Source organism: Drosophila ananassae, chromosome XR (assembly GCF_017639315.1).
Source record: "Drosophila ananassae strain 14024-0371.13 chromosome XR, ASM1763931v2, whole genome shotgun sequence".
Lineage (NCBI taxonomy): Eukaryota > Metazoa > Arthropoda > Insecta > Diptera > Drosophilidae > Drosophila > Drosophila ananassae.
In genome coordinates this window covers 18,630,636-18,658,347 of record NC_057932.1, presented here as the reverse complement: position 1 = coordinate 18,658,347, position 27,712 = coordinate 18,630,636, and the positions used below count along the sequence as shown (strand labels likewise).

Here is a 27,712-nt window from a genome sequence, read left to right as displayed (position 1 = left end):
AACTTTTGATGCCTTTTTTAAAAAGTTACAATACCCTTTGGAAGGGCATTGAAACAAATTGAATCAAATGAATTGCTGATCTTATTTTTCCCAGGAATTAGTTAACAAACAACGGGGATTTATTGGATTTTATTTGTTAAGCTGTGCCATACAAATGGGCCTTAATTAATTTATATTATAGTACTTTTTTTGAAATATTCCCTTACATTTGTTATAAACTAGTTTGAAATGGATACTTAAGTGATCGGTGACTGACCGCTAGTTATTTTTTCACCTCGTTAAACATCGTTTTTCAATATTTAATATATATTAAATAATAAGTAAATATTTAAAGCGAAAGTGATTTGTGAGTAATAATGCTTTCAAATTCAAAACTATTATCGATCTAACGATCTGAATTGATTGCACTCTTCCCTGTGAAAACTCCCACGACTCTTAACCCAAGAATGATACAGTTTTTAACTTTAAAATATTTATTTCTAGCTATAAACTATTAATATTTCTTACTAAAAATAATAGTTTTCTAATTAATTAGTAAATATTTTTAAATATAAACCTATATTCATGGGTTAATTGCTATCGGCATTTTTGCATTTGAAGTAAAAAAAATCGAGTCACTCGTCCCAAGATACACTCACACACTCATGTTCATATTCATGAGTTACACTCATACACACACCCACAATCGAGTGTCGTTCGTTCGGCATTTTTGTACTACTATTATGTGGTTTTGTTGGAGCAGTTTCGCTTTTTTTTTTCTGTTTTTTTTTGCCGTTTGCAATTTACTGTTCGCTTCTGTTGGCCAACTCGAGCACTGAGTCTGGTTTTGGTTCTTGCCGCGAACGGTCCTATATATTTTCCCGATTCGCGTACCGCTTCATCGTCCGATCCGATTTCTATATTTATTTCGTTAAAATCGGGCAATCGGTAAAATAATCCATTGCAAGGTGAAAATCAATTATTATCAGCTTTTAATCATTAATCTAATCAATCAAATCGGATTGATTTATGCTCCAGAATCTGTGAAAAAAATAAAAAAAAAATAAATGAAAACGTTAAAAAATAAATATAGTTTCAGTGATTTGTGAATAATTAATTTTTACGGCCTTGGCGGGTTAATTACTTCCTGGTCGTTAAAAAAAAAAAAAAATACAAGTGTTTGGCTTGCATTTTTTCTTTTGTTTGTTTATTTGGTTTTTTATTCGCGGAATTTACTAAAATTAGTCGCTAATTTTCAAGTGTTTTTAACCCCTACTGTTCCTCTTTGAATTAAAATATCAATTATTTTTTATAATACATTAAATAAACTTAATTTGCATTTAATGATTTTATGCTAAATTGAATTAATTAGCATACTTTCAATTCCGTGAATCATTTTAGCAGTTTTTTATCAAGTTTTATGAATGAAATAGTATTCTATGACGTACTACTTCTGGTTCGATCCGCTTGTCACAAAAAACATATAAAGTAAACAAATAAAAAAAGGTGTTAATTTAAATAAATTTAAAGGAAAAGCTAGAGCTTTTAAACCTAGAAAGTTAATCTAACCTGTCCAAATTTTATGTAGAAATGGATTAATTTAAGATAATACCACCCCTGACCTTTCTGGGGTTAAAGGTTGGGGAGAGAGAGAGAGCGAAAGAGAGGAGAATCGAAAGTCCAGGCTCCACCGGTAATTGCTCTCCGAAGCCCATTGCCCTTCTCCCTCGCACTCGCCCCAATCTCAATAACGCCAAAAAGTACCGTTATCCCACCGATCCATGCAAATTATAATCACGACGGGTTTTAACTTTTAAAAAAATATATATTTAAACTTTATTAGGTTTCATTCCGATCTTAAGTCTAACAAGGCATTATATCTTAACCTAAGCTAGATTCCGACTGACCAGGCTTGAGCTGATTCTTTTCCTTCTTGGTTCGGGATCTTCCCGAAGTATATTACGAATTGAATTCCGAAGAGAATTTCCCGAATGGGATTGCTGTGATCAGCATGGAAAATTTGGGTATCAATACGGATGCTTAAAAAGGGGAGCCGCAGTGGCGTGATTCTAGCGGATGTTTAGTCTAATGTTGTTTTTGCCGTGGCCGGCTCAATAGGGGGAATTTGTTTATTTCATTTCTCAAGCTTGGTCTTCCGTTAGGGTGCTAGATGCGAGTGTGGGAATGTTTATATTATAAAGACTCAAAAGAGCTTGGTGGCAAGTGCCCAAATAATTGTTTATAATATTCATATAAAATATGGCTTAAACTTCTAGTTAATTCTCCCCCTCCTAAGATGAATCGTCCCGATTCATTACAATTGTGCGGTGAGGGAGGTGATTTTATTATTAAGTTCGGCAAATGTTATTTCAATATTTCTTTCAGATTCAACTTCTGCAATGGATTCTGCAGTGGTTTCGTTTTTTGGAATTTCTATTTCTTGTTCAATATTGGTTCGTTTTAATTGAATTTGTTTTAGCATTTTGAATATTATTTTACGTGATTTATATATGGCACAAAGGATAAGTATTACAATTAATAATATGAGTTCAAGGGATATTTTTGTATTTCCTATTTTTACAAACGGGTTTATAATGCTTATGTTGTCTAAACTTAGTTCGGAATCGTTGGAAAATATGTAATCTGTTATTATATAATTATTGTATTTATACTGTGATATATAATCCAACATTTTCTGTTTTTCGTTGATGTATTTTATATTATTGATAATTATGCTTTCATTAAATAAAATCAAAAATGCGCCATTTAGTTTTGTTTCGTTTACAATATTTTCTCCAGTGAGGAGAATAGCGCCTTCATCTAAATTTTCAAATTGTTTATTTTTTTCTCGTATTTTTGAACAGTTTGCCTTTTTTCCATTTAAGAGATTTATAAAACACGAGCTCTCGTTTGAGAGTTTACAATAGTTATTGAATATTTCTTTTTTAAAGTTTGTTATTTTATAGAATTTTCCATTACAGTATGCTGTCTTATCGTCTATTATTAATTTTCCATTATTTTGGGCAATTGCCCTTGATGTGTACAAGCTACAGATATTGTTTATAATTGGGTATTTTATGTATATTATAAGTAGGTCTTGGTTTTTTATTATTTTAAAAGTGGAGATGTCTAACAGATCTGATAGTACAACTGGTTTATTTTCGTGTCTAAATATTTCTTTAATATCTTGTTCGTTTAGTATTTTCGTATTAAAAATGTCTATTTTTGCTAAGGTGATTGTATCGATTAAATTTTGGATATCAAGTGTAATTAATTGTAGTCGGTGTTGTCTTACTTTTGTTTCTTTGTTAACAACGATTGTGTTAAGAATTTTGGTCATAAGTTGGACTTCTTGAAATATACGTGAATTTATTGTGAATTGTTTGTTATTGTTTTCTGTCAGTTCGTTAATTTTGTTTTCTATTCTTATTAAGTCGTCATGGTCTGGTGTACCTGCTAGCCATTTCCATGCTGTGCCCAATTCGTTAATGCCCCTTTTATTTCTTGATGGTATTAATTGGGACATAAGAATTTTAATAATGTTTAGATTTTGGGAAATGTCCCAGTCTGAATCTGAGTTGCTGTTGTTAGTATTTTTATCTTCTATTCTAATTATTTCTTTGTAAAAACTTAGGTTTGTGATATGAAAGAGGTCCTCGAATGAGTCATACGTCAATACATCGTTTTCATTCTTCAGTAGTAGGTATTCGTTGTTAGTGTAGTCGATTATTTCGGAGTGGCAAGTGATTATCAAAATGGTGATGATAAATGGTATTTCCATTTTCTGTAAAATATGGCTTATTTAATGTTGTCTTTATGAATAACTCGTTTCCTATTATTAATGATTACTTTATTGGGTAAATTTTCCTGAACGACTTGTTTTTTAAATCTGGGACCTAATTTGTTTCTTTCTCCGTGTATTTTCTCGTATACTACTTCTCCTACATGATAATTTTTATCTAATTTATTTTTATTATGATAATCTAACATTTTAGTTTGTGCTGTTTGTAGTTTTAATGGTAAGTCACTGTGATCTATTTTGTTGAATAAAATGTCGTATGGTTTTTGATTTGTTACTGAATGAATTGTCATATTGTAGCTTTTTGCTGCTCTTATAATAACTTCGGAATATTCTAGGAGACGGTACTCATCTTTAATACAACGAGCTATCTCAGTTAGGGTTGAATGGGCTCTTTCAACTTGTCCATTCGAAAGGCTATGTCTGGGGTCTGCGTAATGGATTGAAATACCAGAACGCTGTAGGAAGGATTTAAATTGTGCTGATGTAAAGCTAGGTTCGTTATCTGTCATAATCGTTTTAACTTGGGGAAATGTTTGAAGTATTTCATAGACTTTTATATCGATATTTTTTTTGTTAGTAATTTCTTTTACAACGAGGTATTTGGAATAGGCATCAATGCAAGTTAAGAAGGTTAGATTTTGCGCGTAAAAAATGTCAATATGTAAGTGTTGGCCTTCTATTTTTGGAATGGGGGCTTCTCCAATAGGTATTTGAGTCGGGTTTCTATTATATTTGTTCGTATTACAAATTTCACAATTTGTTATATATTCTTTTAATTTTTTGTACAGATTCGGCCAATAGTATAATCTGGTTATTTGTTTATAATTTTCATCTAATCCTCGGTGCGCTCTACAGTGTGTTTCCTCTATAATTATTGCTTTATCGTCATTATTTGTTATGTCTACAACAAAACTTTTTGTATATACGAATTTATTAATGAAGTTATTTTTTAATTGAACTTGAATTTCATACAACACTTCAGGAGTACAATGAATCCCTGTATTAATATTGGGTTGTAGATATTCTTTAAGGACTGTAACTAAGTTTTCTGGTTGATCATATTCAATAATATGACGTTTATTTTCAAATACATTTATCTGTTCATGAATTGTGAATTTTCCCTTTGCTATTAAAAGTTGTTGTTTAAATTGATTAAGTGGTTTTTTTGTTTCGCCTATAATGTTACTAAAGCTACTTTCGGCTGAGTGTTGGGTTCCGTAATCCGTGGATTCTACGTCTTCATCTTCTGTAATATTATTTATTTCAATTCGGGACAGTGCGTCTGCTACTACATTGGTAGTACCCGGTTTATACAAAATTTTTGGCCTGAAGCTTTCTATGTAATTGAACCATCGTTTTAATTCCACATTTGGGTTTTTATCCGAAATTGCGTATGAGAGTGATTGATGGTCTGTATGTATTTCAATTCCTGATACTCCGTACAAATAGTTTCTTAGGTTTTTTAATGCCCATACTATTGCTAAAAGTTCTTTTTTGTTAGTCGCGTAATTTCTTTCAGTTTTGTTAAGGGTTTTTGATATAAAAGTGATTGGGTATCCGTCCTGAGAAAGTACTGCTCCTATGGCTACGTCGGATGCGTCAGTTGTTAATGTAAATTGTTTTGAATAGTCTGGTTGGACCAGTTCTATTTGGCAAATTAGGTGTTCTTTGAGTTCATTAAATGCCTGTATTGCAGTCTCGTCAAGAGTAATTAAAACATTTTTTGACATCCTCTTGGATATTTTTCCATTGGAACCTTCTAATAATCTAGTCAGGGGTTTGGCAATGGTTGCATAGTTTTTTACAAATTTTCTATAATACCCAGTGAGACCCAGGAAGCTACGCAGCTCTCTGATATTTTTGGGAATTGGGTAATTCGATATGGTGTCTATTTTTTGAGGATCGGTTTTAATAACGTTTTGCGCTACTACATATCCTAAAAATGAAGTTTCTAATTTAAAAAATTGAGATTTTTCTAATGATATTTTCATATTGGCTTTATGTAAAATATTAATGATTGAATTTAGGTCTTTGAAATGTTGTTCGAGGGAGTGAGAGAAAACAATTATGTCATCCATGTAGACATGGCAGAATTTACCAACATGTTCTCGAAGTATATCATCCATTGCCCTCTGGAAGATTCGAGGTGCGTTTGTTAACCCGAATGGCATTCTAATGAATTCGTACTTTCCGTTGTTAATTGAAAATGAAGTTTTTTCTACGTCTGATTCTTTCATCAAAATTTGGTGGAAACCTGATTCTAAGTCTATAGTACTAAAGTATTTAGCTTTTCCTAGATTTGATAAAATGACTGTCGGATCTTGCATGGGGTATCTATCTGGAATCGTGCTAAGGTTTAGTTTCCTGAAATCGATGCATAATCTATGTTTAGGGGTGCCATCTTCATTAGTACCTTTTTTTGATACTACAATTACGGGTGAGTTATAAGGACTTTTGCTGGGTCTAATGATTTCATCATTAATCATTCGTTGTATTTCTTGATTAACAAATTCGTTTACTGCTTGTGAGTATGGGTATTGCCTTGAGTAAATCGGTTTATCGTTTATTGTGTCTATTTCACAGCGAACGTCCGTCCGGAATGGTAAATTTGTATTTATTTCTGAATGTACTTTTTTTATTGTGCTTATTATTAGTTCAATGTAGTTTTCTGTATCGGTTTCGTCTATATTGTTTTTTACATTGTTTATGCCAAAAATATTTTCGGCCGTGTTATCTATATTCTTTATATCGTTTGAATCGGATTTTACATCGGCATCGTGTTCAGTGTCTGAGTACCCTGAACCACTTGAGGGGTAGTTGTCGGAAATCTGACTTTTGGTGCATTTGGAACCTGAGTATTCCAAATTTCTTGTGTCGGAATGAACATCGACGGCGTGTTTGGGTTTTATATAACCCAAACTATTAGATTTGAAATTGTCAGAAGTATCGCTGATGGTGCTCTTAGAACTTAAGTGTTTCGAATTGTGTGTGTCGGATTGAACATCGACGGCGTGTTCGGGTTGTATGTACCCCAAACTGTTGCATTTATAATTTTCGGAAATATCGCTGACAGAGTTTTTGGACCCTGAGTACTCTAAAGTGTATATGTCGGAATGAGCGTCGACGGCGTGTTTGGGGCTTATATATCCCAAACTTTTTATGCTAAGTGAATTCTTGCTTGACAAATTTTCGTAGTTAAAATATTTGTCTAATATATATTTTTTTAGTGGAAGTATGGTTGTTTCTTTGTTTAGTTCTAATAAATTTATTTTTTCATCATAGTGCAATTTTTCGATTTTTCCCTTACATTTTAGTGTGTCATTGTTCGTGTCAATGACTGCTCCTATCTTTTTTAGTAAATTGTATCCTATTAATAAGTCTGCCTTTAGGCCCTCTATTTCGTAAAAAATTTGTTTTGTTTGAAAAATTGTTATGTAGTGGCATTTTTTTATTGTTGAGTATCCATTAACCGTGGATACTCTTTTGTAAATGGGCAATTCTATCCCGTTTTGGTAGGTACCTTTTTTTATGTAACAGGCTGTGGCTCCTGTATCTATCATAACATTAAGTTTTTTATTAATTTTTTTGTCAAATCGTAATATGTGTGGCAGACCTATTCTTCTCCTAAAAAATGTTCCTCTTTGATATTATTTATGCGCATTTGTTTGTTTCTAGGTTGAGCAGATGACTCAATTTGTGCGCGTTTAACTGCCTGTTCTGGTTGTTGGAATGAATTATATTGGAGGCTATTTGTAGTTTGGTATTGTTCACCATTTGGGAATACTTGGTTACTATTTTTATTTTGGATTTGGATGCTGGAGTCCACTTCCATAGGTTCGCTTCTGTTTTGGTATGTATTATTCCTTTGAGTCCAAGTATTATAACTTGGATAGGGATTATACCGAGTGTTATTGTGTTGATAGCTATTATGGTTTTGGTAGCTATTACTATTTTGGGGGTTATTTTTATTTTGGGAATTATTATTATTCTGAGGAGAACTTCTATTGTTATGCTGATAATTGGGATTTTGTCCGTTATAATTTTTGTAATTGTCGTTGGTTCTGTTCAGGCGCAATTGATTGCCCTGATTCTGACCATCAGATCTATAATATGGTTCGTTTTGGTTTCGTTGGTTATCGTTATAACGGCGCTGAGGTGCGCTAAAACGATAAGCGAACTGTGCCCTCATATGATTGCTCTCCATTTCTTGAACTCTAGCTAGAGCGTTTGGTAAGTCTGGAGGATTTAGGGAAAATAACATGCCAGAAATTGGGCCGTTTAGGCCAGTTATGAATACCCTCAAGGCATTTTGTCTATGTCTGAGGTTTGCTTCTGTAGTTATTGGATTTTCTTTTCCGTACGTCATTATGGTTTTATTTATTAAGAGGGTTAACTTTTTGTTAACCAAATTATAAAAGTCCATAACAGAAAATCTGTTTTGTGTCAGCACGCTTAATTCTTGTTCGATTATGTGGATTGGCCTCTTGTCGCTAAAGACAAAATCGAGTCTGGCCAAAATAGCGTCAAAGTTCAATACGGTTCCATGGTTTGTTAAAGCGTCATTGGCTTTGCCTACAATCTTGTTTCTTAAAATGGTTAGGGCTACAAAGTACCGACGACTTTTGCGGACATAGAGTCCCATTGCTGTTTCAGCGGCTTCTCGCCAAGCTACGTAATTGTCTAAATTTCCAGAAAATTGGGGAACGGATTTGACTATTTCTAGTGTTTCGTCGCATGGAATGGTATCGTCAATCTGTTCGATTTGGAATTCGGTCACTAAATTGGATTTGGAATCCAAGAGAGAACGTAACGTTTTTATTTCCTCATGTAGTGGTGTTAGGTTGTTAGCTATCAATCGGACAATTAGGTCTGATGTTAGTGTTTGTTCAGGTGTTTGTCGGCTTAAATTAGCGCTATGGCTAGTAGATGGACCGTTTGAGTCTGTCATTTTAAAGTTTCTTAAAGCGTTTATTAATTCTTCCAGTATTAATCACTATTTAGCAAAACAGCAGGCAATTTTTTTCTTGAATTTAATTTAGTATATAATTGGTATATTATATGAAATATATATAGACATATTTTGAGACGGGGATTTATAAAAACACAATAGAGGAGGAAAAAAAAAAAGGTTACATATAAATTCAATATAGTGTCGGTGTGTAAAATAGGATTTACATTGATGTGTTTTTTATTTTTAATTATTTATTTTTTTTATAAAACTAAACAATAATCTATCTCACGTTTGTGATTTTTTTTTGGTGTTCCTCTGATGAAATTGCTTTTTTTTTTTTTTTTCTTCCTTCCCAGTCCTTTTTCCGTTGAGTGGGGGGTCTTCTGCCGTTTTTTTTTTTTTTTTTTTTTTTTTTTTTTTTTTTTAAATATAGGTTTTTGGTTTTTAATTTATTTTATTTAATTTTTTTTTCACTTTTTTCGAGTTTGTTTAAGTTTTTACTTTTTATTTTTAATCTTTTTCTTTTTTATCTTCTTGTTTGTCGGGGTTGTTTGTTGTGTTTGTGTGTTTTTTTTTTTTTTTTTTTTTTTTTTTGTAATTTTATTTTAGTTAATTTTTTCACTTTGTTCGTTTGATTCTTTACTTTTTTGGTGGTTCAAAATTTATTCATTTGTATATTTTGTTTTTGTCCTCCTTTTGTGTCACTTTTTTCTTGAAAAATTCCACTTTGGGTGTTGAGGTTATTCTAGTTATTACCGGTACGTGATATAAGTTTTTTTACATAGAAACCTTTATTTTTCAGGTCTATGATTTTTATTTGAGGCACTCGCGAATATCTTTTTTTAATCGATATTTTTAATTAACGCGTGCCCCACGTTGGGCGCCAATTATAATCACGACGGGTTTTAACTTTTAAAAAAATATATATTTAAACTTTATTAGGTTTCATTCCGATCTTAAGTCTAACAAGGCATTATATCTTAACCTAAGCTAGATTCCGACTGACCAGGCTTGAGCTGATTCTTTTCCTTCTTGGTTCGGGATCTTCCCGAAGTATATTACGAATTGAATTCCGAAGAGAATTTCCCGAATGGGATTGCTGTGATCAGCATGGAAAATTTGGGTATCAATACGGATGCTTAAAAAGGGGAGCCGCAGTGGCGTGATTCTAGCGGATGTTTAGTCTAATGTTGTTTTTGCCGTGGCCGGCTCAATAGGGGGAATTTGTTTATTTCATTTCTCAAGCTTGGTCTTCCGTTAGGGTGCTAGATGCGAGTGTGGGAATGTTTATATTATAAAGACTCAAAAGAGCTTGGTGGCAAGTGCCCAAATAATTGTTTATAATATTCATATAAAATATGGCTTAAACTTCTAGTTAATTTGCACTCTTCTTGACACAAAATTTTCCATTTAACCCCACAGCAGCAGCAGCGCCACGAACAGAAAGCAATCGAAGCCGCCGGGAACATGGGAAGGACACTGGAAATAACGCCACCGGAGCGATCCATTAACCTGGAGAAGCAACAGGAGGCCGGCGGTGTGAATGTCGAGGCCGGAGCCGAGGGCACGGGGGCGAAGCGACGCGGTCACGAGACTAGCAATCTGGAGGCAGCCACCCACCTGTTCAAGGGCAGTGTCGGTGCGGGACTCTTCGCCATGGGCGATTGCTTCAAGAACGGTGGTCTGGCCGGAGCCACCATCCTGCTGCCCATCATCGCCGTGATGTGCGTCCACTGCGAACAAATGCTGATCAAGGGCTCCATTCTGGCGGTGGAACGGACACCGGGTGTTGATTTTCTCGATTATCCGGAAACCGTGGAGAAGAGCTTCGAGTACGGGCCACGCCCCCTCCGGCGGATGTCGCGCTTTATGAAGCTGGTGGTGGAGATGTTTTTGTGCGTCACCCAGTTCGGATTCTGTGCCATATACTTTGTCTTCATCACGGAGAACCTGTATCAGGTGGGTGCAGTGCCTCCAAAATAAAATTAGATTAAGAAAAACAAGTTTAAAATTTTTTTAAATATTTTTGTACATTTCTAAACACTATTACAGTTGTTTTCATACGTTTAACAACACTACTCTAACTTTTATCCGTTCGTCCGTTTATCCGTTTATAAAATAATCAAAATAAGTTAACTTTAATTACTGTTTTTTAAATTAAATTTATAATTTTTAAATATTTTTATATCCTAAAAGGTCTTCCAACAAAATGGCATCGACATCAGCATGAGTATGGTGATGTTGATCACCTTACTGCCGGCCATGATCCCCTCGCTGATGACCAATTTGAAGTACATCTCACCCGTGTCCTTGTTCGCCAATGTGGCTCTACTCTTCGGACTGATCGCCACCCTGACCATCGCCTTCTCCGACGGACCGATGCCATCGCTTGGCGAAAGACATCTCTTCACGGGCGGCTCTCAGTTGGCCCTGTTCTTTGGCACCGCCCTGTTCTCCTACGAGGGCATCGCTCTGATCCTTCCACTCCGGAATTCGATGCGGAAACCGGAGAATTTCAGCACACGTTTCGGTGTCCTCAATAGCACCATGTTCGCGACCACCGCTCTGTTCATCTTCACCGGGTTTGTGAGCTATGTGCGGTGGGGCGAGGATGTGGCCGGAAGTATTACCCTGAATCTGGTGGTGGAGGACATCCTGTCGCAGGTGGTCAAGGTGGTGGCTGCTCTCGGCGTCTTCCTGGGCTATCCCATACAGTTCTTCGTCATGATCAAGATCATCTGGCCGCCCATCAAGCGGTCCAATGAGTGCGCCCAGAAGTATCCAATCACCACGCAGGTGTGCCTCCGTTTCGTCATGTGTATGATGACTTGTAAGTATCCCCGGGAGGGATTATTAATAGATCCATATTAGAGATATAAATTTGTATTATATAGATCTTTGTTTATGGATGTTAGAGACCTCTAACCTATTTATTATCCCGCTATAGCTGCAGAGTTGATACATTTTATGGATCAAGTTCGCTGTCCGCGAGTCCGTCTGTCCGTTAGTTGACTTCTAACTCTTCTAACTTCCACAATTTCAAAGATTTTTAACTGAAACTTGGGATATGCCTTGCCTATGATGTCTAAGGTCTATAAACCAAGAATTACTGAAATCGGTGAACTATATCTTAACCTTATAACCAATATCCCTCCATCCTCCCTTCCAGTTGGCGTCGCTTTGGTAGTACCCCAATTGAATCTATTTATATCGCTCATTGGAGCTCTGTGCTCCACCTGTTTGGCTTTCGTGATTCCGGTGCTGATCGACTTTGTGATCCAGGCCCAAGTGCCCAAGGGACTGGGCGTCTGGTCGTACATCAAGAACATCCTCATCCTGACAGTGGCCGTGCTGGGAATCGTCACTGGCACCTACCAGAGCATCGTGGAAATAATCAAAGAGTTTAAATAGTAGACTTCTGTTAGTCATACCCACTATTCGTTAATCATATACCTATATAATATTAATTTTTTTTTGTTTTGTAAATAACGATATTTCATTCCTGTGTCACTTTCGTATGTTTAAGTCTTATATTTTGTATTTCGATTTTTTTTGCCATTAATTTTTTGTTAATAGTTTTTAAGCAATTGTGCATTTGTTTGTATTATAAAATATTAATTGGAAGAAAGAAAATATCATAATAGCAAGCCAAAATAATATGATCTGCAAAAAAAAACACAATTTTAATAAATGATTATAAAGCTGGTTTTTAATTAATTGGAAACTAAAGTTTTTTTGTAAATTAATTATTAAAAAAAAACTATACATATATTTTTAAGGATCATGTATATACTTTTTGTGGTACAAAAATTATTTAATAAAATAGAAACAAAAACTCCGACCAGGCCCATTGTACTTACTGGGTTTTTTTTTTAAATTTTCGAACCAAGGGGGCCCTGATATTCAAAATTTCCAACCTAAGGGTGTATCTCAAAAATATATTTCATCCACAGACCCGAGAGCCTAACAGAACGTTCAGACTTTTGCAAAATTTACTAATTTTATAATTCCACAAAAAAAAAAAAACGATTTTTTTTTATTTATTTGGAAAATTTTGAAAATTTCTTGGTATATCTTTCGAAAATAGTGTCTTACTCTAGACTTTGTGATTATAATGGAGAGGAAAACCAAAGTGAACAATCTCATAGATCATTTTGAGAGAATCAACATCTCTCAGATACACGTTCGAGTCAGAAAGTATCCGATTTTCAATCCTCTACTGAAAACTGAAGAAATCCCAGCCATTTCGGGGATTTCCCCTCAAGAAATAGACTTTTCTGAAGAGAAACTGAAGCTGGATCCTTGCAAGGATACGCCAAAGGATGTCGAAGAAGATTCCAAGCCAACTCCACCCAAGGAGGACGAGGGAGTTTCTGCAAACGATATTAAGGAGGAGGAAGCTATGGAATCCAAGAACTATAAAGGGAAAGTCGGCTGGGTCTCGAAACAGGTGAAGGATCTGCAAATAAGGACCTCCAAGATGGGAGAAAAAAAGCCCACTGAACCACGGCTCATGGTTATAACCGGCGAGAATACAAAGATCCTGAATTCGGATAATATTCGTGATAAGCTGGAGAACATCCTTCGAAAGCATTGTTTCAAAACGAATATTTTGGATCAACAGGATACGGATACGGATAAGGATAAAACTGAGGAGAACCAACAAAATCAAGGAGAATAAACTGAATTTTCAATATTTTCGAAATAAATAAATACACCATAAAGCAAGGCATACTTTTGGGCAGTTTTTAAAATATATTTGTCTAAAAAACTATATATATTTTTAAAACACCGTAGGCAGTGATCAGTTATATGTCACAGCTCTTCAAAACAGTCAAATAAAAAAGGATATTGTGTAGAATATAATTTAGAATCCTGGTCCGGATAAACTCTTCTCCATGAACTTCTTTTTGGCAAAACAGATCCACCACTTGTTCGGCTTGTCATCGGGTGTATTGAAAACCTTCTCCAAAAGTCGATTTCCGGTTTCGTGGCGGAGCTGCAGGATGTACTGACGCATCTTATCCGGATCCTCGGGCTTCGTATAGATGGAGTTTAGAGGGAAACCGGAATCTCCGGGCAGATCGAAACGATCTATAGCCAGACTATATAGCTCCTGCTGGCCCTGGGCCTTGCTGGTGCATCGGGCCAGGCGTTTCAGGCATTCGGTTATATATAATGTTATATAGATAAGTACACGATCCACTTCCGACTGCGATAAGATATGGAAATAAATGGGTTAGAGAGAAAACGCATAAATATTGTATATAATATGGAGTATTTTATCTCTTTTTTGGACTGCCTCTATTGGTTGTAGATAATGGATAGTATTTCCTTATCAAGGAGTAGTTTGTTTTGATTTTCTATTATTGTTTTGACATTTATTTGAAACCGAAAATATCGAAAAAACCAACCTTAACTTCGTATGTCCGAAAGAAAATGTTCGATTTGTAGTAGTATAGTGATTCATCCACGATGTCGTTATCAATGTCCACATTGGGCGCTGGTCCGCGGATCTGGGTGCGTAATGGCAATATGGCCATATTGCCCACCGATCCACTAAATTCCTCAATCTCCGAGTGGTATGCCTATTATCCGAAATATAAAAACATTCTAATTTAAACGGATAACTTGAATTTGAATTTCTGTTAGTCGAGACACTAATGTCTAGCAATATTTAATTTAATTCTGAATCTTTATACTTGCCGGCATTTTTTTATATTAGTATTTATGAGTAAAACAGTCTGTTTAAATGTAAGAAAAAACAAGCAACTAGTGTGAATAAAATAAATTAAAAAATTGAGATAATGTTTATCGAAGTAGTGTTGGAAAATACCGTTTACGATTATTTGGTATTTTTTATATTCACCACAGGCCAGTGTGGTGTGGTGAGTAGATCCTATGAATATCGATGTTTATGACAATTTTTAAAATTAAGCTAATCCCTAATTCGGTTTTATTATTACATTTTCTATTTAAAATAATTTTTAGCTATTACCTTTCGGTAAAACATCGATAGTGTAATTGTAGTTTATTCTACCATCTCTAGTGGTGAGTTCATGTAATGCATTATTATTGGGCTTATTTGTGTTTATTATTCCTATTTAACATTTAAAGACTTTGAACGTGGCATTAAGTAGATAACAAGCATCACCCTGGAGGGAAATCATGGCATATCAATGGGCAATCGTGTCAGAATTGTCGTGGTCGGTGATTCAGGTTAGCATATTTAATAAATTCATTAAATTGTTGATAAAAAAAAAATATATGCACTTTTATTCCATAGGCGTGGGTAAGACCTGCCTGACGCACCTGATCGCGCACAATGAGTCCCTGATACGACCGGGCTGGACAGTGGGCTGCAACATACAGGTGAAGATCCACGAGTTCAGGGAAGGCACCATCCGGCAATGTCCGTACTTTGTGGAGCTTTTTGATATTGGCGGCTCTTTGAGCCACAAGAACACCCGTAGCGTCTTCTATTCTGGCATACATGGCATCATCCTGGTTCACGATCTCACCAATGCCAAGTCGCAGGAACAGTTGATCGATTGGCTCTACGAGATCGTCAACAAGGAGGGCAAGGATACGTACAAGGCGCGCGGTCCCTCCCTGCCATCATCGCCCACGCCCATGGCCGTTTTCTCACCCTCGGCCACATCCATTGCCTCTGCCTCCATCTCTGCGTCCGCTTCTTCGTCCGGTGCCTGTATCGGCACGTCAGATTCCCACATTCGCTTGGATCTGGAGGAGTTCCTTGGGGCCACACAGACACCGATTCTGGTCATGGGTACCAAACTGGATCTAATCGATGAGAAGCGCCATCCCAAAACGTCCGTAAAAAAGGTGGGCGGCATAGGTGAGTTTTTTTCCGAGGATATGTAAGCAAATATAAATATGATTGTTTCGTTTCCTTAGCCGACAAATGTGGTGCTGAGGAAATCTGGCTGAACTGTCGGGACACAAGGAGTCTGGCTGCGGGCACCACCGGCTCTGTAAAGCTCTCCCGTTTCTTCGATTGTGTCATCGAGAAACGCGAGTCTCTTAGCTCTTCCAGTTCCACAACGAATATTTACGGCAGCGGCTTCAACGCCTCCTCTCCACCAGACCGAAGACGCCCGACTGCCAGCTCACCCCCACGAGCCGCCACCGACTTTTCCATGCACGGGGCTACAGCCATTCCTCTTCTGGACACCAACGACCTCAAATGATCCCGACTTCTATATTAGTCATAAGTCACTTTGTAAATATCATACCGCAAGCCTTACCGGAGAACCTTAGCCAACCTTCCTGAAATAATTGGAATATGTTTAGCCGAAGTATTTAGACTCCCTTGTATTTAGTCGATTTGAAATCATTGATTGTGGTCTGATATAAATTCGGCTTTGAATTACAATTCAATAATTATTTAACTTGAGTTTTTGTTTTGTACCAGATCGATGTCTATATCTTAGGCAGTCCCTATCCGATTCCCAAGCGGAGTGTCTTAAAAGATTGGTAGATCGATTCCCCATCGATCTGCATCAAAATCTGAGACAAAAATATTTTTTAGATTTTTTCTCAATTTTTCTGGGGGCCTCCCTACGATAATAAAGAAATCGAGTTTTCGTCCTATATGGGCCAGAACGATGGCTATATCTTTGCCAATTCCTATCCGATTCTTAAGCGAAGTGTCTTAAAAGATTTGTAGATTGATTCCCCGTCGATCTGCATCAAAATCTGAGACAAAAATAATTTTTAGATTTTTTTCTCAATTTTTCTGGGGGCCTCCCTACAATAATGAAGGAATCGGGGTTTCGCCCTATATGGGCCAGAACGATGGCTATATCTTTGCCAATTCCTATCCGATTCTTAAGCGAAGTGTCTTAAAAGATTTTTAGATCGATTCCCCGTCGATCTGCATCAAAATCTGAGACAAAAATATTTTTTAGATTTTTTCTCAATTTTTCTGGGGGCCTTCCTACGATAATAAAGAAATCGAGTTTTCGTCCTGTATGGGTCAGAACGATGGCTATATCTTTGCCAATTCCTATCCGATTCCCTAGCGGAGTGTCTTAAAAGATTTGTGGTTCGATTCCCCGTCGATCTGCAGCAAAATCTGAGATAAAAATATTTTTCAGATTTTTTCTCAATTTTTATGGGGGCCTCCCTACAATAATGAAGAAATTGGGGTTTCGCCCTATATGGGCCAGAACGATGGCTATATCTTTGCCAATTCCTATCCGATTCCCAAGCGGAGTGTCTTAAAAGATTTCTGGTTCGATTCCCCGTCGATCTGCAGCAAAATCTGAGATAAAAATATTTTTCAGATTTTTTCTCAATTTTTATGGGGGCCTCCCTACAATAATGAAGAAATTGGGGTTTCGCCCTATATGGGCCAGAACGATGGCTATATCTTTGCCAATTCCTATCCGATTCCCAAGCGGAGTGTCTTAAAAGATTTCTGGTTCGATTCCCCATCGATCTGCATCAAAATCTGAGACAAAAATATTTTTCAGATTTTTTCTCAATTTTTATGGGGGCCTCCCTACAATAATAAAGAAATTGGGGTTTCGCCCTGTATGGGCCAGAACGATGTCTATATCTTTGCCAATTCCTATCCGATTCCCAAACGGAGTGTCTTAAAAGATTTCTGGTTCGATTCCCCGTCGATCTGCATCAAAATCTGAGACAAAAATATTTTTTAGATTTTTTCTCAATTTTTCTGGGGGCCTCCCTACAATAATGAAGGAATCGGGGTTTCGCCCTATATGGGCCAGAACGATGGCTATATCTTTGCCAATTCCTATCCGATTCCCAAGCGGAGTGTCTTAAAAGATTTGTGGTTCGATTCCCCGTCGATCTGCAGCAAAATCTGAGATAAAAATATTTTTCTGATTTTTTCTCAATTTTTATGGGGGCCTCCCTACAATAATGAAGAAATTGGGGTTTCGCCCTATATGGGCCAGAACGATGGCTATATCTTTGCCAATTCCTATCCGATTCCCAAGCGGAGTGTCTTAAAAGATTTCTGGTTCGATTCCCCGTCGATCTGCATCAAAATCTGAGACAAAAATATTTTTTAGATTTTTTCTCAATTTTTCTGGGGGCCTCCCTACAATAATGAAGGAATCGGGGTTTCGCCCTATATGGGCCAGAACGATGGCTATATCTTTGCCAATTCCTATCCGATTCCCAAGCGGAGTGTCTTAAAAGATTTCTGGTTCGATTCCCCATCGATCTGCATCAAAATCTGAGACAAAAATATTTTTCTGATTTTTTTCTCAATTTTTCTGGGGGCCTCCCTACAATAACGAAGGAATCGGGGTTTCGCCCTATATGGGCCAGAACGATGTCTATATCTTTGGCAGTTCCTATCCGATTCCCAAGCGGAGTGTCTTAAAAGATTGGTAGATCGATTCCCCATCGATCTGCATCAAAATCTGAGACAAAAATATTTTTTAGATTTTTTCTCAATTTTTCTGGGGGCCTCCCTACAATAATGAAGGAATCGGGGTTTCGCCCTATATGGGCCAGAACGATGGCTATATCTTTGTCAATTCCTATCCGATTCTTAAGCGGAGTGTCTTAAAAGATTTGTGGTTCGATTCCCCGTCGATCTGCATCAAAATCTGAGACAAAAATATTTTTTAGATTTTTTCTCAATTTTTCTGGGGGTCTTCCTACGATAATGAAGGAATCGGGGTTTCGCCCTGTATGGGCCAGAACGATGGCTATATCTTTGCCAATTCCTATCCGATTCTTAAGCGAAGTGTCTTAAAAGATTTCTGGTTCGATTCCCCGTCGATCTGCATCAAAATCTGAGACAAAAATATTTTTTAGATTTTTTCTCAATTTTTCTGGGGCCTCCCCTGGGGAGGAATTCTTATTCTTACAAATCCTTAAAGGATTTGTAAATTTATTCTTTATCGATTTACATAAAAAAAAGATTTGTAGTTTAAATATTCTTAGTCAGTTCTCAACCGAATTATTATTTAATAAATAGCTCGCGGTACCAGTCGGGAAGGATCTGGTTGTCCTTGCCGCCCAGCACTTTGTAGTAGACACATTGCTCCTGAGACTTGAAATCCACCTGGACAACGGCAAAGGGATCGTCAATCGCCTCCATGAGGGACTTGAGTTGTCGCAAGAACTGCTCCAGAAACATTAGCATGGCCGAGGGGCTCCAAGGCGTATTACGCGCCAGGTCCCGCGTATCGTATCGGCGAATCTCCTTGACCACGCCTTTAGTGTCCCTCAAGCCGGCGTAAATCGTCTTGATGCCGACCAGAAAGGATTGGCTCCACCAGTTGGCCGACTTGAAGAGTTTAAACGTTTGTTCTTGGTGGCGATTCATATCGTAGGCACCCGTCTTTAGCTCCACAAACTCCAGGTGTTTTAAGTTGTTGGGATCCTGGAAATTCCTGAAAAAAAGTTCTATTCTCAATGATTGCTATAAAGAATATAAAGATGGGTTAATTACACTGGCTGAGAACTGACAATGCAGTCCATTTCGGCTCCATAAAGCAGACGAATTCCGTTTATATTGCTGCGAAACATAGCGCATAGTTCGACGCCCTCATTTACAGGAACATTGGTATCCGGATCGGCGCATGGCTTTGCGGTGGTAAGGTACTGCTCAAACTTAAAGCCCCAGGAGCACATGGCAAGATGCCTGTTCGACATGGCTGCCTGTTCCGCCAGCTGCTCCTCGGTTTCCTCTTTGTTCAAATAGATCGTGCCGTTCGCACGGGTCACCATAATACGAAGATCTTGCCTCCGTTCGTATTGTAGGCACATGATTAGCCTGAGGACCCCACGAAGTGCTACGAAATCCGTATTCAGTTGGATAGTGTCTCCCTTCATCACCAAAAATTCCTTTTGATGGCTTTTAATGTATTTAAGGAGATACTCCAGGTCACTCATTGTTGCTGGTTTTTTTCGTATGACATTTTCAATCCCCTGATTCAGATCGATGGGTAATTTCGGAAAGGGATCGCACAAATAGGCGACATTCCGGGCATCTTCTTGGTACTCCCGGTCGGTGATGCTGAAAAGGCCGATGCATTCAGGTGGGGACATTTTGGGAAAGGGATGTTGAAAATGCCTTCCGTGCTTGTGTTGCCACCACGGAATTCGGATAACTCCGTTGTCGCATACTTTTCGTGCATCCATGTCGTGCTTTCTTTTCTTTTTTTTTTTTGGTTTTAAGTTACTGCGACTCCTAATGGAGTCGAGGGATTATTTGGCCGCCCTTCGGAACTTTTGTAGCAAAGAAATGTGACCAGACTTGGATTTTAATAGAGGTGGGTTGACCGATAATTAGAGGTGGTCGAGAATATCGATAATTGTTTTAAACAATTGTTTTTTCCTCTTAAAACCATCTTTAAAGTATTTTGTTCTAAAATAAATAGTATTTGATATATTTTAAACGATAAACTATATTTTTTTAAGCTTTATATTCAGCTATTTTAATTTTATCGGCATTCGTGGGTCTAAGACGTTGCACGCGGCGGTCACACTGAAAAAGCCAATAAAACCTGACGCGGTGTGTTTCTTTTCCTTTGATATATTTTTGTAATATAACTAAAACCTCGTTTATAGGTACATATATTAAAGAGTATAATATTGAATTATTTATTATAATGATAATAATTTTAAATATTCTGTTAATTTTAGGTGTTTGTGGTTAATGGCGCGACGGTCACACTGGCAAACATTAAACTGATGCGGTTTTTTATATTCCTTTTATTTTACCGTTTTAAACGCCAAATCAGCGTGACTCGGCAATGAAGCATATTTTATTGGACGCCCCAGTCCTGAACGAACAGGACACGACACCCGAAAAGCTGACAAATGGCCAGAAAAGTGCAGAGATGTCAGTGGATCGGCCGGCGGCGAAAAACGGTGGAAATCCCGCCGAGGAATCCGCAATGGACAGGGATTCCTTGAGTCAACTGGCTTGCAACTTGCACCGATTGGCGTCCGAAGATCACATAGTTATTGATAGGTGTGTCTCCACTTATTACAATACAATATTAATTCCCATTTAAGCATCGGTCTTGGCATTCCAGAAAGCGAAATGAAGTGATACGCACCGATGCTGTCACCCAGCAGATGACCATTTACCGTTGCTTGGATCCCGTTGGTATGGGCATGCGTCCCCCCCATCTGAATCCCCCCAACCCGCCGGCCAAAGTGGGTAGACCCCAGAAACGTAGCTCTGCGCCGGCAGCCACCATCGCTCCGGCGCTGTCGAAGAAACCAAAGCCTGAAATTCCAGCCATGCCAGCACCAGAAGTTCAACGTACCCGTTCCGGACGTCAGGTGCGTGGCTGCATGCCGCAACCTGCTCCTGTACCTAATGTCCCACCCGTAGAGACCGATTCCTCTCAGTTGCTGGAGCTTCTGGTGGCCGATCTGAGGGATAAAGACTATCGGGCTACCATGCCGGCTCCCAAGTGCAGTGCAGGGCCTCCTGTGGCCAATCCGGAGATGGCCTCCAATACCCGTGCCGTGCCGAAGAATTCCATCTGCCCGGGCTGCAATAAGATCTTCTTGGGCCGCCGTCTGCAGCGTCATTTTGTCAAATTTCCAGAGCACATGCCGCGCACCGCTGACCAACAGACGGCGGCACCCTCACTTTTCGGCCTCCTCACCGCCCAGCTCCAGAGGCACTCGCATCTCAGCGAGGAGCAGCGCGCCGATCTCTTTTTGCACGAACTGAACGACTTTGTCGAGCAGTTGCAGCTGCGCAGCCAACGGCTCATCCGGAATACATCGGGAATGCATTTTGTGAATGCTCGCATCGCCCGCGTCCTGGCCATTCCCGAGGGCCAGTATGCGCTGGATATGTCGGCCATGGAATCGGCCCACGCTCCAATACCGGAGCCCGAGGGCGCAGTCCTGTCGAACGGTGTCAGTGGTGTCGGTGGCGGAGCCCGCAATTTGGTCGACTACACCGGCCTAAGCATGTCGCTGGACGATACCCTAACGGATGAGGCGGCTCAGCGATTGAATCTGTCGGCGGGCGGCAAGCTACTGCCGCCCTCGGAGGAGAGCCTGCTTCGTAATGTCAGTGACCTGATGCAGCCGCCGGTGGCAGCTGCCGTGCCGGCTACCGTGAATCATGGCTATGATCATGCCAGCGACAATGCCGTGGAGGCCCTCACCATGAAGGAGACGCCCAACACGGAGGCCATACTCGATCTCAATGTGGACTTCTTTCAGTTCACCAATCCCAACTAGTGTTGGGATAAAAGTAAGACCTGAAATAGAATGAATTTTAATCCTGTAGATATATATTTTTAAGTATGTTGAAATTATTAGGGTTTATTTGAAATAATACATAAGGAGATCTTTGTTTTTAAGTTTAAGTAATCTGTATATACAACAAATTGACTGAAAATTGAAATTAGAACAATGATTATATGAATTATGAATATTTTGAAACCTTAAGAGCCAAAAACCAGAAATAAATAACCTCTAACCACGTTACTAAACTATAACTATTATAGATCTGAAATCTACGTACTACTTACGTTTAATTTTGATATTTTGTAAATGTAGATACGTATTTCGATTTGATTTTGTTTGCAATTTTGAAATGTTGTGCTGAATGCGTGCATCTTTGTTTACCTGCCGCAGGTGTTAGCTGGCTGCCCCCGATTTGTTTGTCCGGTCGCATTAAATCCGTATATTTATGGCACGCCGGAATCGAATGGTCCGCACTGTCCGTGTCTCTGCTGAAAATCAATTTGGCGGTTATCACCGCAAATGGACTAAGGACTAAGGACCGTGCACCGACCTTGTTTGCCTTGGGTCAATATGATTAGGACTGATGATGACCGGAGTCGGAATGGAATTGCAAGTGCCATCACCGGACTGACCCGACCTATAAATGACCAGGCTCTAGGGCGGTACTGAGTCAAAACTGCCATGAAGTCGCTACGGATGAGTAAGGATGGCAGACACCAGCAGCAGCAGCAGGATAGGAAGGTGTCCGGCTCGGAGGACGACGAGGAGAACACCATTTGCAGTGGAGCGGCCATCAAGCGTAGTGTGGTCTACTATTTGAAGAACACCACACTCCACGGACTGAAGTACATAGCGGAGGAGAGCATCACAATCCCGGAACGGTAAGCCATCTTCTTAGTTGTCTTAAGAAGTCCTTAAAATATCGATGTCCTTCAGCGTTTTCTTCGGCATTGCCTTTCTTGTGGTGGTGATCCTGTCCGGTTTCTTCATCTCCAACGTGTACTCCAAGTGGAGCGCCTCGCCCATCATCATCTCGACGAGCGCCAAGCAGAAGCTGACCAGCAACATGCCCTTCCCGGCCATCACCATCTGCAATCTGAACCAGGCGCTCTACAGCAAAGTGGACAGCATATCCAGGACCAGCACCAACTTCTCCCTGCTGATGGGATTGTGTGATCAGGGTGCCGACACCAGTATCTCCTACATCGGCACCTGGAAGTACTTCAAAGCGATCCTCGTGGAGGTGGCTCAGCCCTGCGAGAAAATGCTTCTATATTGTAGCTTTGGCTCCCGGCAGGAGGACTGTGCGCTGCTGTTTAACTCGATCCTGACGGACGATGGCCTGTGCTGTAATTTTAATGCCCTGGATCCGTCCTATCTCATCCGGAACTATAGCGACGATGTCCGGTGGGAGCCGGCACAGCCGAATATGCGTTACGAGCCCATCGATTGGACGCCGGAGAAGGGCTATGCCCGCAAACTGCCCGAGTTCTATTATCCACGTACGTCCGGTGGTACCGGCATACGAATGGGTCTCACTGTCGTTCTAAATGCCTCTATAGCGGAGTACTACTGTACCAAGTCCATGAGCGTGGGTTTCAAGGTGGGTTTTCAGGTTTAAAGTTCATGTTTTCTAAGATTTTTAATTGAGATACGTCCATTCGGCTCCATAAAGCAGACGAATTCCGTTTATATTGCTGCGAAACATAGCGCATAGTTCGACGCCCTCATTTACAGGAACATTGGTATCCGGATCGGCGCATGGCTTTGCGGTGGTAAGGTACTGCTCAAACTTAAAGCCCCAGGAGCACATGGCAAGATGCCTGTTCGACATGGCTGCCTGTTCCGCCAGCTGCTCCTCGGTTTCCTCTTTGTTCAAATAGATCGTGCCGTTCGCACGGGTCACCATAATACGAAGATCTTGCCTCCGTTCGTATTGTAGGCACATGATTAGCCTGAGGACCCCACGAAGTGCTACGAAATCCGTATTCAGTTGGATAGTGTCTCCCTTCATCACCAAAAATTCCTTTTGATGGCTTTTAATGTATTTAAGGAGATACTCCAGGTCACTCATTGTTGCTGGTTTTTTTCGTATGACATTTTCAATCCCCTGATTCAGATCGATGGGTAATTTCGGAAAGGGATCGCACAAATAGGCGACATTCCGGGCATCTTCTTGGTACTCCCGGTCGGTGATGCTGAAAAGGCCGATGCATTCAGGTGGGGACATTTTGGGAAAGGGATGTTGAAAATGCCTTCCGTGCTTGTGTTGCCACCACGGAATTCGGATAACTCCGTTGTCGCATACTTTTCGTGCATCCATGTCGTGCTTTCTTTTCTTTTTTTTTTTTGGTTTTAAGTTACTGCGACTCCTAATGGAGTCGAGGGATTATTTGGCCGCCCTTCGGAACTTTTGTAGCAAAGAAATGTGACCAGACTTGGATTTTAATAGAGGTGGGTTGACCGATAATTAGAGGTGGTCGAGAATATCGATAATTGTTTTAAACAATTGTTTTTTCCTCTTAAAACCATCTTTAAAGTATTTTGTTCTAAAATAAATAGTATTTGATATATTTTAAACCAGTGGTGGGCAAACTCTCATTTCCCATAACTCGCGAGCATAGGGCCAAAAATTCTGCTGCAGCGCTGCCGGCACACGCACAGTATGAGCGAGCTCGCTCCTCTCCGAAGCACTCTCATTAGCTTTCGTGAGAGGGCCAAAGTTGGCATTTTTCTCTCATTTCATTTCATTTGAGCGCCAAAAATATTCTGTTCTACCAATGAAAATGAATTTATTCGATGATCGGACCTCACTGGAGCACGACCATTGCGACAAAAAAATCACTGAGAAAAATGTTTCTTGAAATTTGGGAAGAAAAATTTTTCTTTATAGAAAATATGGATGGGGAAGCGCAATGCTTAATTTGTTTAAGAATATTATCATATTATATAATTATTATATATATTATATATAATATAATATTTTATTAATTTTATTATAGTTCGTATTTTTTCTTTTATTTTTGTATTATATTTTCATATTTTATTATTATAATTGTGTAAATTCATTATACAAGTCTGAAAAATACAAAAAGTACCTTATTTTGTGCAATATTTACAAAATTACCGATGAACGAATTAGTACACAAAGTTTTTCGCTCAGTGAATGGGTTGCTCTCTTTGTTTTTCGCTGCTTACGCACACAATCAAATGTTATAAATGTGTGCGTTTTGCCCACCACTGTTTTAAACGATAAACTATATTTTTTTAAGCTTTATATTCAGCTATTTTAATTTTATCGGCATTCGTGGGTCTAAGACGTTGCACGCGGCGGTCACACTGAAAAAGCCAATAAAACCTGACGCGGTGTGTTTCTTTTCCTTTGATATATTTTTGTAATATAACTAAAACCTCGTTTATAGGTACATATATTAAAGAGTATAATATTGAATTATTTATTATAATGATAATAATTTTAAATATTCTGTTAATTTTAGGTGTTTGTGGTTAATGGCGCGACGGTCACACTGGCAAACATTAAACTGATGCGGTTTTTTATATTCCTTTTATTTTACCGTTTTAAACGCCAAATCAGCGTGACTCGGCAATGAAGCATATTTTATTGGACGCCCCAGTCCTGAACGAACAGGACACGACACCCGAAAAGCTGACAAATGGCCAGAAAAGTGCAGAGATGTCAGTGGATCGGCCGGCGGCGAAAAACGGTGGAAATCCCGCCGAGGAATCCGCAATGGACAGGGATTCCTTGAGTCAACTGGCTTGCAACTTGCACCGATTGGCGTCCGAAGATCACATAGTTATTGATAGGTGTGTCTCCACTTATTACAATACAATATTAATTCCCATTTAAGCATCGGTCTTGGCATTCCAGAAAGCGAAATGAAGTGATACGCACCGATGCTGTCACCCAGCAGATGACCATTTACCGTTGCTTGGATCCCGTTGGTATGGGCATGCGTCCCCCCCATCTGAATCCCCCCAACCCGCCGGCCAAAGTGGGTAGACCCCAGAAACGTAGCTCTGCGCCGGCAGCCACCATCGCTCCGGCGCTGTCGAAGAAACCAAAGCCTGAAATTCCAGCCATGCCAGCACCAGAAGTTCAACGTACCCGTTCCGGACGTCAGGTGCGTGGCTGCATGCCGCAACCTGCTCCTGTACCTAATGTCCCACCCGTAGAGACCGATTCCTCTCAGTTGCTGGAGCTTCTGGTGGCCGATCTGAGGGATAAAGACTATCGGGCTACCATGCCGGCTCCCAAGTGCAGTGCAGGGCCTCCTGTGGCCAATCCGGAGATGGCCTCCAATACCCGTGCCGTGCCGAAGAATTCCATCTGCCCGGGCTGCAATAAGATCTTCTTGGGCCGCCGTCTGCAGCGTCATTTTGTCAAATTTCCAGAGCACATGCCGCGCACCGCTGACCAACAGACGGCGGCACCCTCACTTTTCGGCCTCCTCACCGCCCAGCTCCAGAGGCACTCGCATCTCAGCGAGGAGCAGCGCGCCGATCTCTTTTTGCACGAACTGAACGACTTTGTCGAGCAGTTGCAGCTGCGCAGCCAACGGCTCATCCGGAATACATCGGGAATGCATTTTGTGAATGCTCGCATCGCCCGCGTCCTGGCCATTCCCGAGGGCCAGTATGCGCTGGATATGTCGGCCATGGAATCGGCCCACGCTCCAATACCGGAGCCCGAGGGCGCAGTCCTGTCGAACGGTGTCAGTGGTGTCGGTGGCGGAGCCCGCAATTTGGTCGACTACACCGGCCTAAGCATGTCGCTGGACGATACCCTAACGGATGAGGCGGCTCAGCGATTGAATCTGTCGGCGGGCGGCAAGCTACTGCCGCCCTCGGAGGAGAGCCTGCTTCGTAATGTCAGTGACCTGATGCAGCCGCCGGTGGCAGCTGCCGTGCCGGCTACCGTGAATCATGGCTATGATCATGCCAGCGACAATGCCGTGGAGGCCCTCACCATGAAGGAGACGCCCAACACGGAGGCCATACTCGATCTCAATGTGGACTTCTTTCAGTTCACCAATCCCAACTAGTGTTGGGATAAAAGTAAGACCTGAAATAGAATGAATTTTAATCCTGTAGATATATATTTTTAAGTATGTTGAAATTATTAGGGTTTATTTGAAATAATACATAAGGAGATCTTTGTTTTTAAGTTTAAGTAATCTGTATATACAACAAATTGACTGAAAATTGAAATTAGAACAATGATTATATGAATTATGAATATTTTGAAACCTTAAGAGCCAAAAACCAGAAATAAATAACCTCTAACCACGTTACTAAACTATAACTATTATAGATCTGAAATCTACGTACTACTTACGTTTAATTTTGATATTTTGTAAATGTAGATACGTATTTCGATTTGATTTTGTTTGCAATTTTGAAATGTTGTGCTGAATGCGTGCATCTTTGTTTACCTGCCGCAGGTGTTAGCTGGCTGCCCCCGATTTGTTTGTCCGGTCGCATTAAATCCGTATATTTATGGCACGCCGGAATCGAATGGTCCGCACTGTCCGTGTCTCTGCTGAAAATCAATTTGGCGGTTATCACCGCAAATGGACTAAGGACTAAGGACCGTGCACCGACCTTGTTTGCCTTGGGTCAATATGATTAGGACTGATGATGACCGGAGTCGGAATGGAATTGCAAGTGCCATCACCGGACTGACCCGACCTATAAATGACCAGGCTCTAGGGCGGTACTGA

The 27,712-nt window shown here is 39.7% G+C and overlaps 8 protein-coding genes across 15 annotated transcripts; 5 read left to right on the top strand and 3 right to left on the bottom strand.

Moving 5' to 3' along the window:
• The first annotated feature begins 805 nt into the window (after positions 1-805).
• LOC6504417 (proton-coupled amino acid transporter-like protein CG1139) lies at positions 806-13,429 on the top strand. Its single transcript, XM_001966983.4, has 4 exons — positions 806-947; positions 10,155-10,691; positions 10,929-11,562; positions 11,902-13,429. The coding sequence occupies exons 2-4, from the start codon at positions 10,200-10,202 to the stop codon at positions 12,141-12,143; spliced, it is 1,368 nt and encodes a 455-aa protein (XP_001967019.1). The 5' UTR covers positions 806-947; positions 10,155-10,199; the 3' UTR covers positions 12,144-13,429.
• Positions 13,430-13,464: 35 nt separating this feature from the next.
• LOC6504498 (actin-related protein 2/3 complex subunit 3) lies at positions 13,465-14,583 on the bottom strand. Its single transcript, XM_001966981.4, has 3 exons — positions 14,439-14,583; positions 14,147-14,320; positions 13,465-13,944 (listed from the first exon to the last, which is right to left on the bottom strand). Exons 1-3 carry the CDS (start codon positions 14,442-14,444, stop codon positions 13,600-13,602), a joined length of 525 nt encoding a protein of 174 aa, XP_001967017.2. The 5' UTR covers positions 14,445-14,583; the 3' UTR covers positions 13,465-13,599.
• Positions 14,584-14,664: 81 nt separating this feature from the next.
• Positions 14,665-16,144, top strand: LOC6504419 (rab-like protein 3). 2 transcript variants are annotated; one of them, XM_014903974.3, is made up of 4 exons: positions 14,665-14,783; positions 14,850-14,951; positions 15,019-15,591; positions 15,651-16,144. In XM_014903974.3, the coding sequence occupies exons 2-4, from the start codon at positions 14,912-14,914 to the stop codon at positions 15,941-15,943; spliced, it is 906 nt and encodes a 301-aa protein (XP_014759460.1). In that variant the 5' UTR covers positions 14,665-14,783; positions 14,850-14,911; the 3' UTR covers positions 15,944-16,144. The 2 variants fall into 2 exon arrangements, with proteins under 2 accessions (XP_014759460.1, XP_001967016.1); XM_001966980.4 differs by lacking the exon at positions 14,665-14,783 and having other exon boundaries at positions 14,797-14,951.
• Positions 16,145-18,668: 2,524 nt separating this feature from the next.
• On the bottom strand, positions 18,669-20,024 carry LOC6504497 (decapping nuclease DXO homolog). The gene is made up of 2 exons (XM_001966979.4): positions 19,195-20,024; positions 18,669-19,135 (listed from the first exon to the last, which is right to left on the bottom strand). Exons 1-2 carry the CDS (start codon positions 19,884-19,886, stop codon positions 18,703-18,705), a joined length of 1,125 nt encoding a protein of 374 aa, XP_001967015.1. The 5' UTR covers positions 19,887-20,024; the 3' UTR covers positions 18,669-18,702.
• Positions 20,025-20,181: 157 nt separating this feature from the next.
• Positions 20,182-22,610, top strand: LOC6504420. 4 transcript variants are annotated; one of them, XM_032452440.2, is made up of 4 exons: positions 20,183-20,315; positions 20,391-20,721; positions 20,786-21,972; positions 22,359-22,610. In XM_032452440.2, exons 2-3 carry the CDS (start codon positions 20,501-20,503, stop codon positions 21,957-21,959), a joined length of 1,395 nt encoding a protein of 464 aa, XP_032308331.1. In that variant the 5' UTR covers positions 20,183-20,315; positions 20,391-20,500; the 3' UTR covers positions 21,960-21,972; positions 22,359-22,610. The 4 variants fall into 4 exon arrangements, with proteins under 4 accessions (XP_032308330.1, XP_032308331.1, XP_001967014.1 ...); XM_032452439.2 differs by lacking the exon at positions 22,359-22,610 and having other exon boundaries at positions 20,182-20,259; positions 20,786-22,219; XM_001966978.4 differs by lacking the exon at positions 22,359-22,610 and having other exon boundaries at positions 20,786-22,219.
• A 34-nt stretch (positions 22,611-22,644) lies between these two features.
• On the top strand, positions 22,645-24,395 carry LOC6505353 (pickpocket protein 28-like). The gene is made up of 2 exons (XM_001967791.4): positions 22,645-22,849; positions 22,905-24,395. Exons 1-2 carry the CDS (start codon positions 22,650-22,652, stop codon positions 23,587-23,589), a joined length of 885 nt encoding a protein of 294 aa, XP_001967827.2. The 5' UTR covers positions 22,645-22,649; the 3' UTR covers positions 23,590-24,395.
• Positions 23,611-24,291, bottom strand: LOC6505354 (decapping nuclease DXO homolog). Its single transcript, XM_001967792.2, has one exon. The coding sequence runs from the start codon at positions 24,289-24,291 to the stop codon at positions 23,611-23,613; it is 681 nt and encodes a 226-aa protein (XP_001967828.2).
• Positions 24,396-25,256: 861 nt separating the features above from the next.
• Positions 25,257-27,685, top strand: LOC26513674. Of its 4 annotated transcripts, XM_032452437.2 has the most exons (4): positions 25,258-25,390; positions 25,466-25,796; positions 25,861-27,047; positions 27,434-27,685. In XM_032452437.2, the coding sequence occupies exons 2-3, from the start codon at positions 25,576-25,578 to the stop codon at positions 27,032-27,034; spliced, it is 1,395 nt and encodes a 464-aa protein (XP_032308328.1). In that variant the 5' UTR covers positions 25,258-25,390; positions 25,466-25,575; the 3' UTR covers positions 27,035-27,047; positions 27,434-27,685. The 4 variants fall into 4 exon arrangements, with proteins under 4 accessions (XP_032308327.1, XP_032308328.1, XP_014759023.2 ...); XM_032452436.2 differs by lacking the exon at positions 27,434-27,685 and having other exon boundaries at positions 25,257-25,334; positions 25,861-27,294; XM_014903537.3 differs by lacking the exon at positions 27,434-27,685 and having other exon boundaries at positions 25,861-27,294.
• The last annotated feature ends 27 nt before the right edge of the window (positions 27,686-27,712 follow it).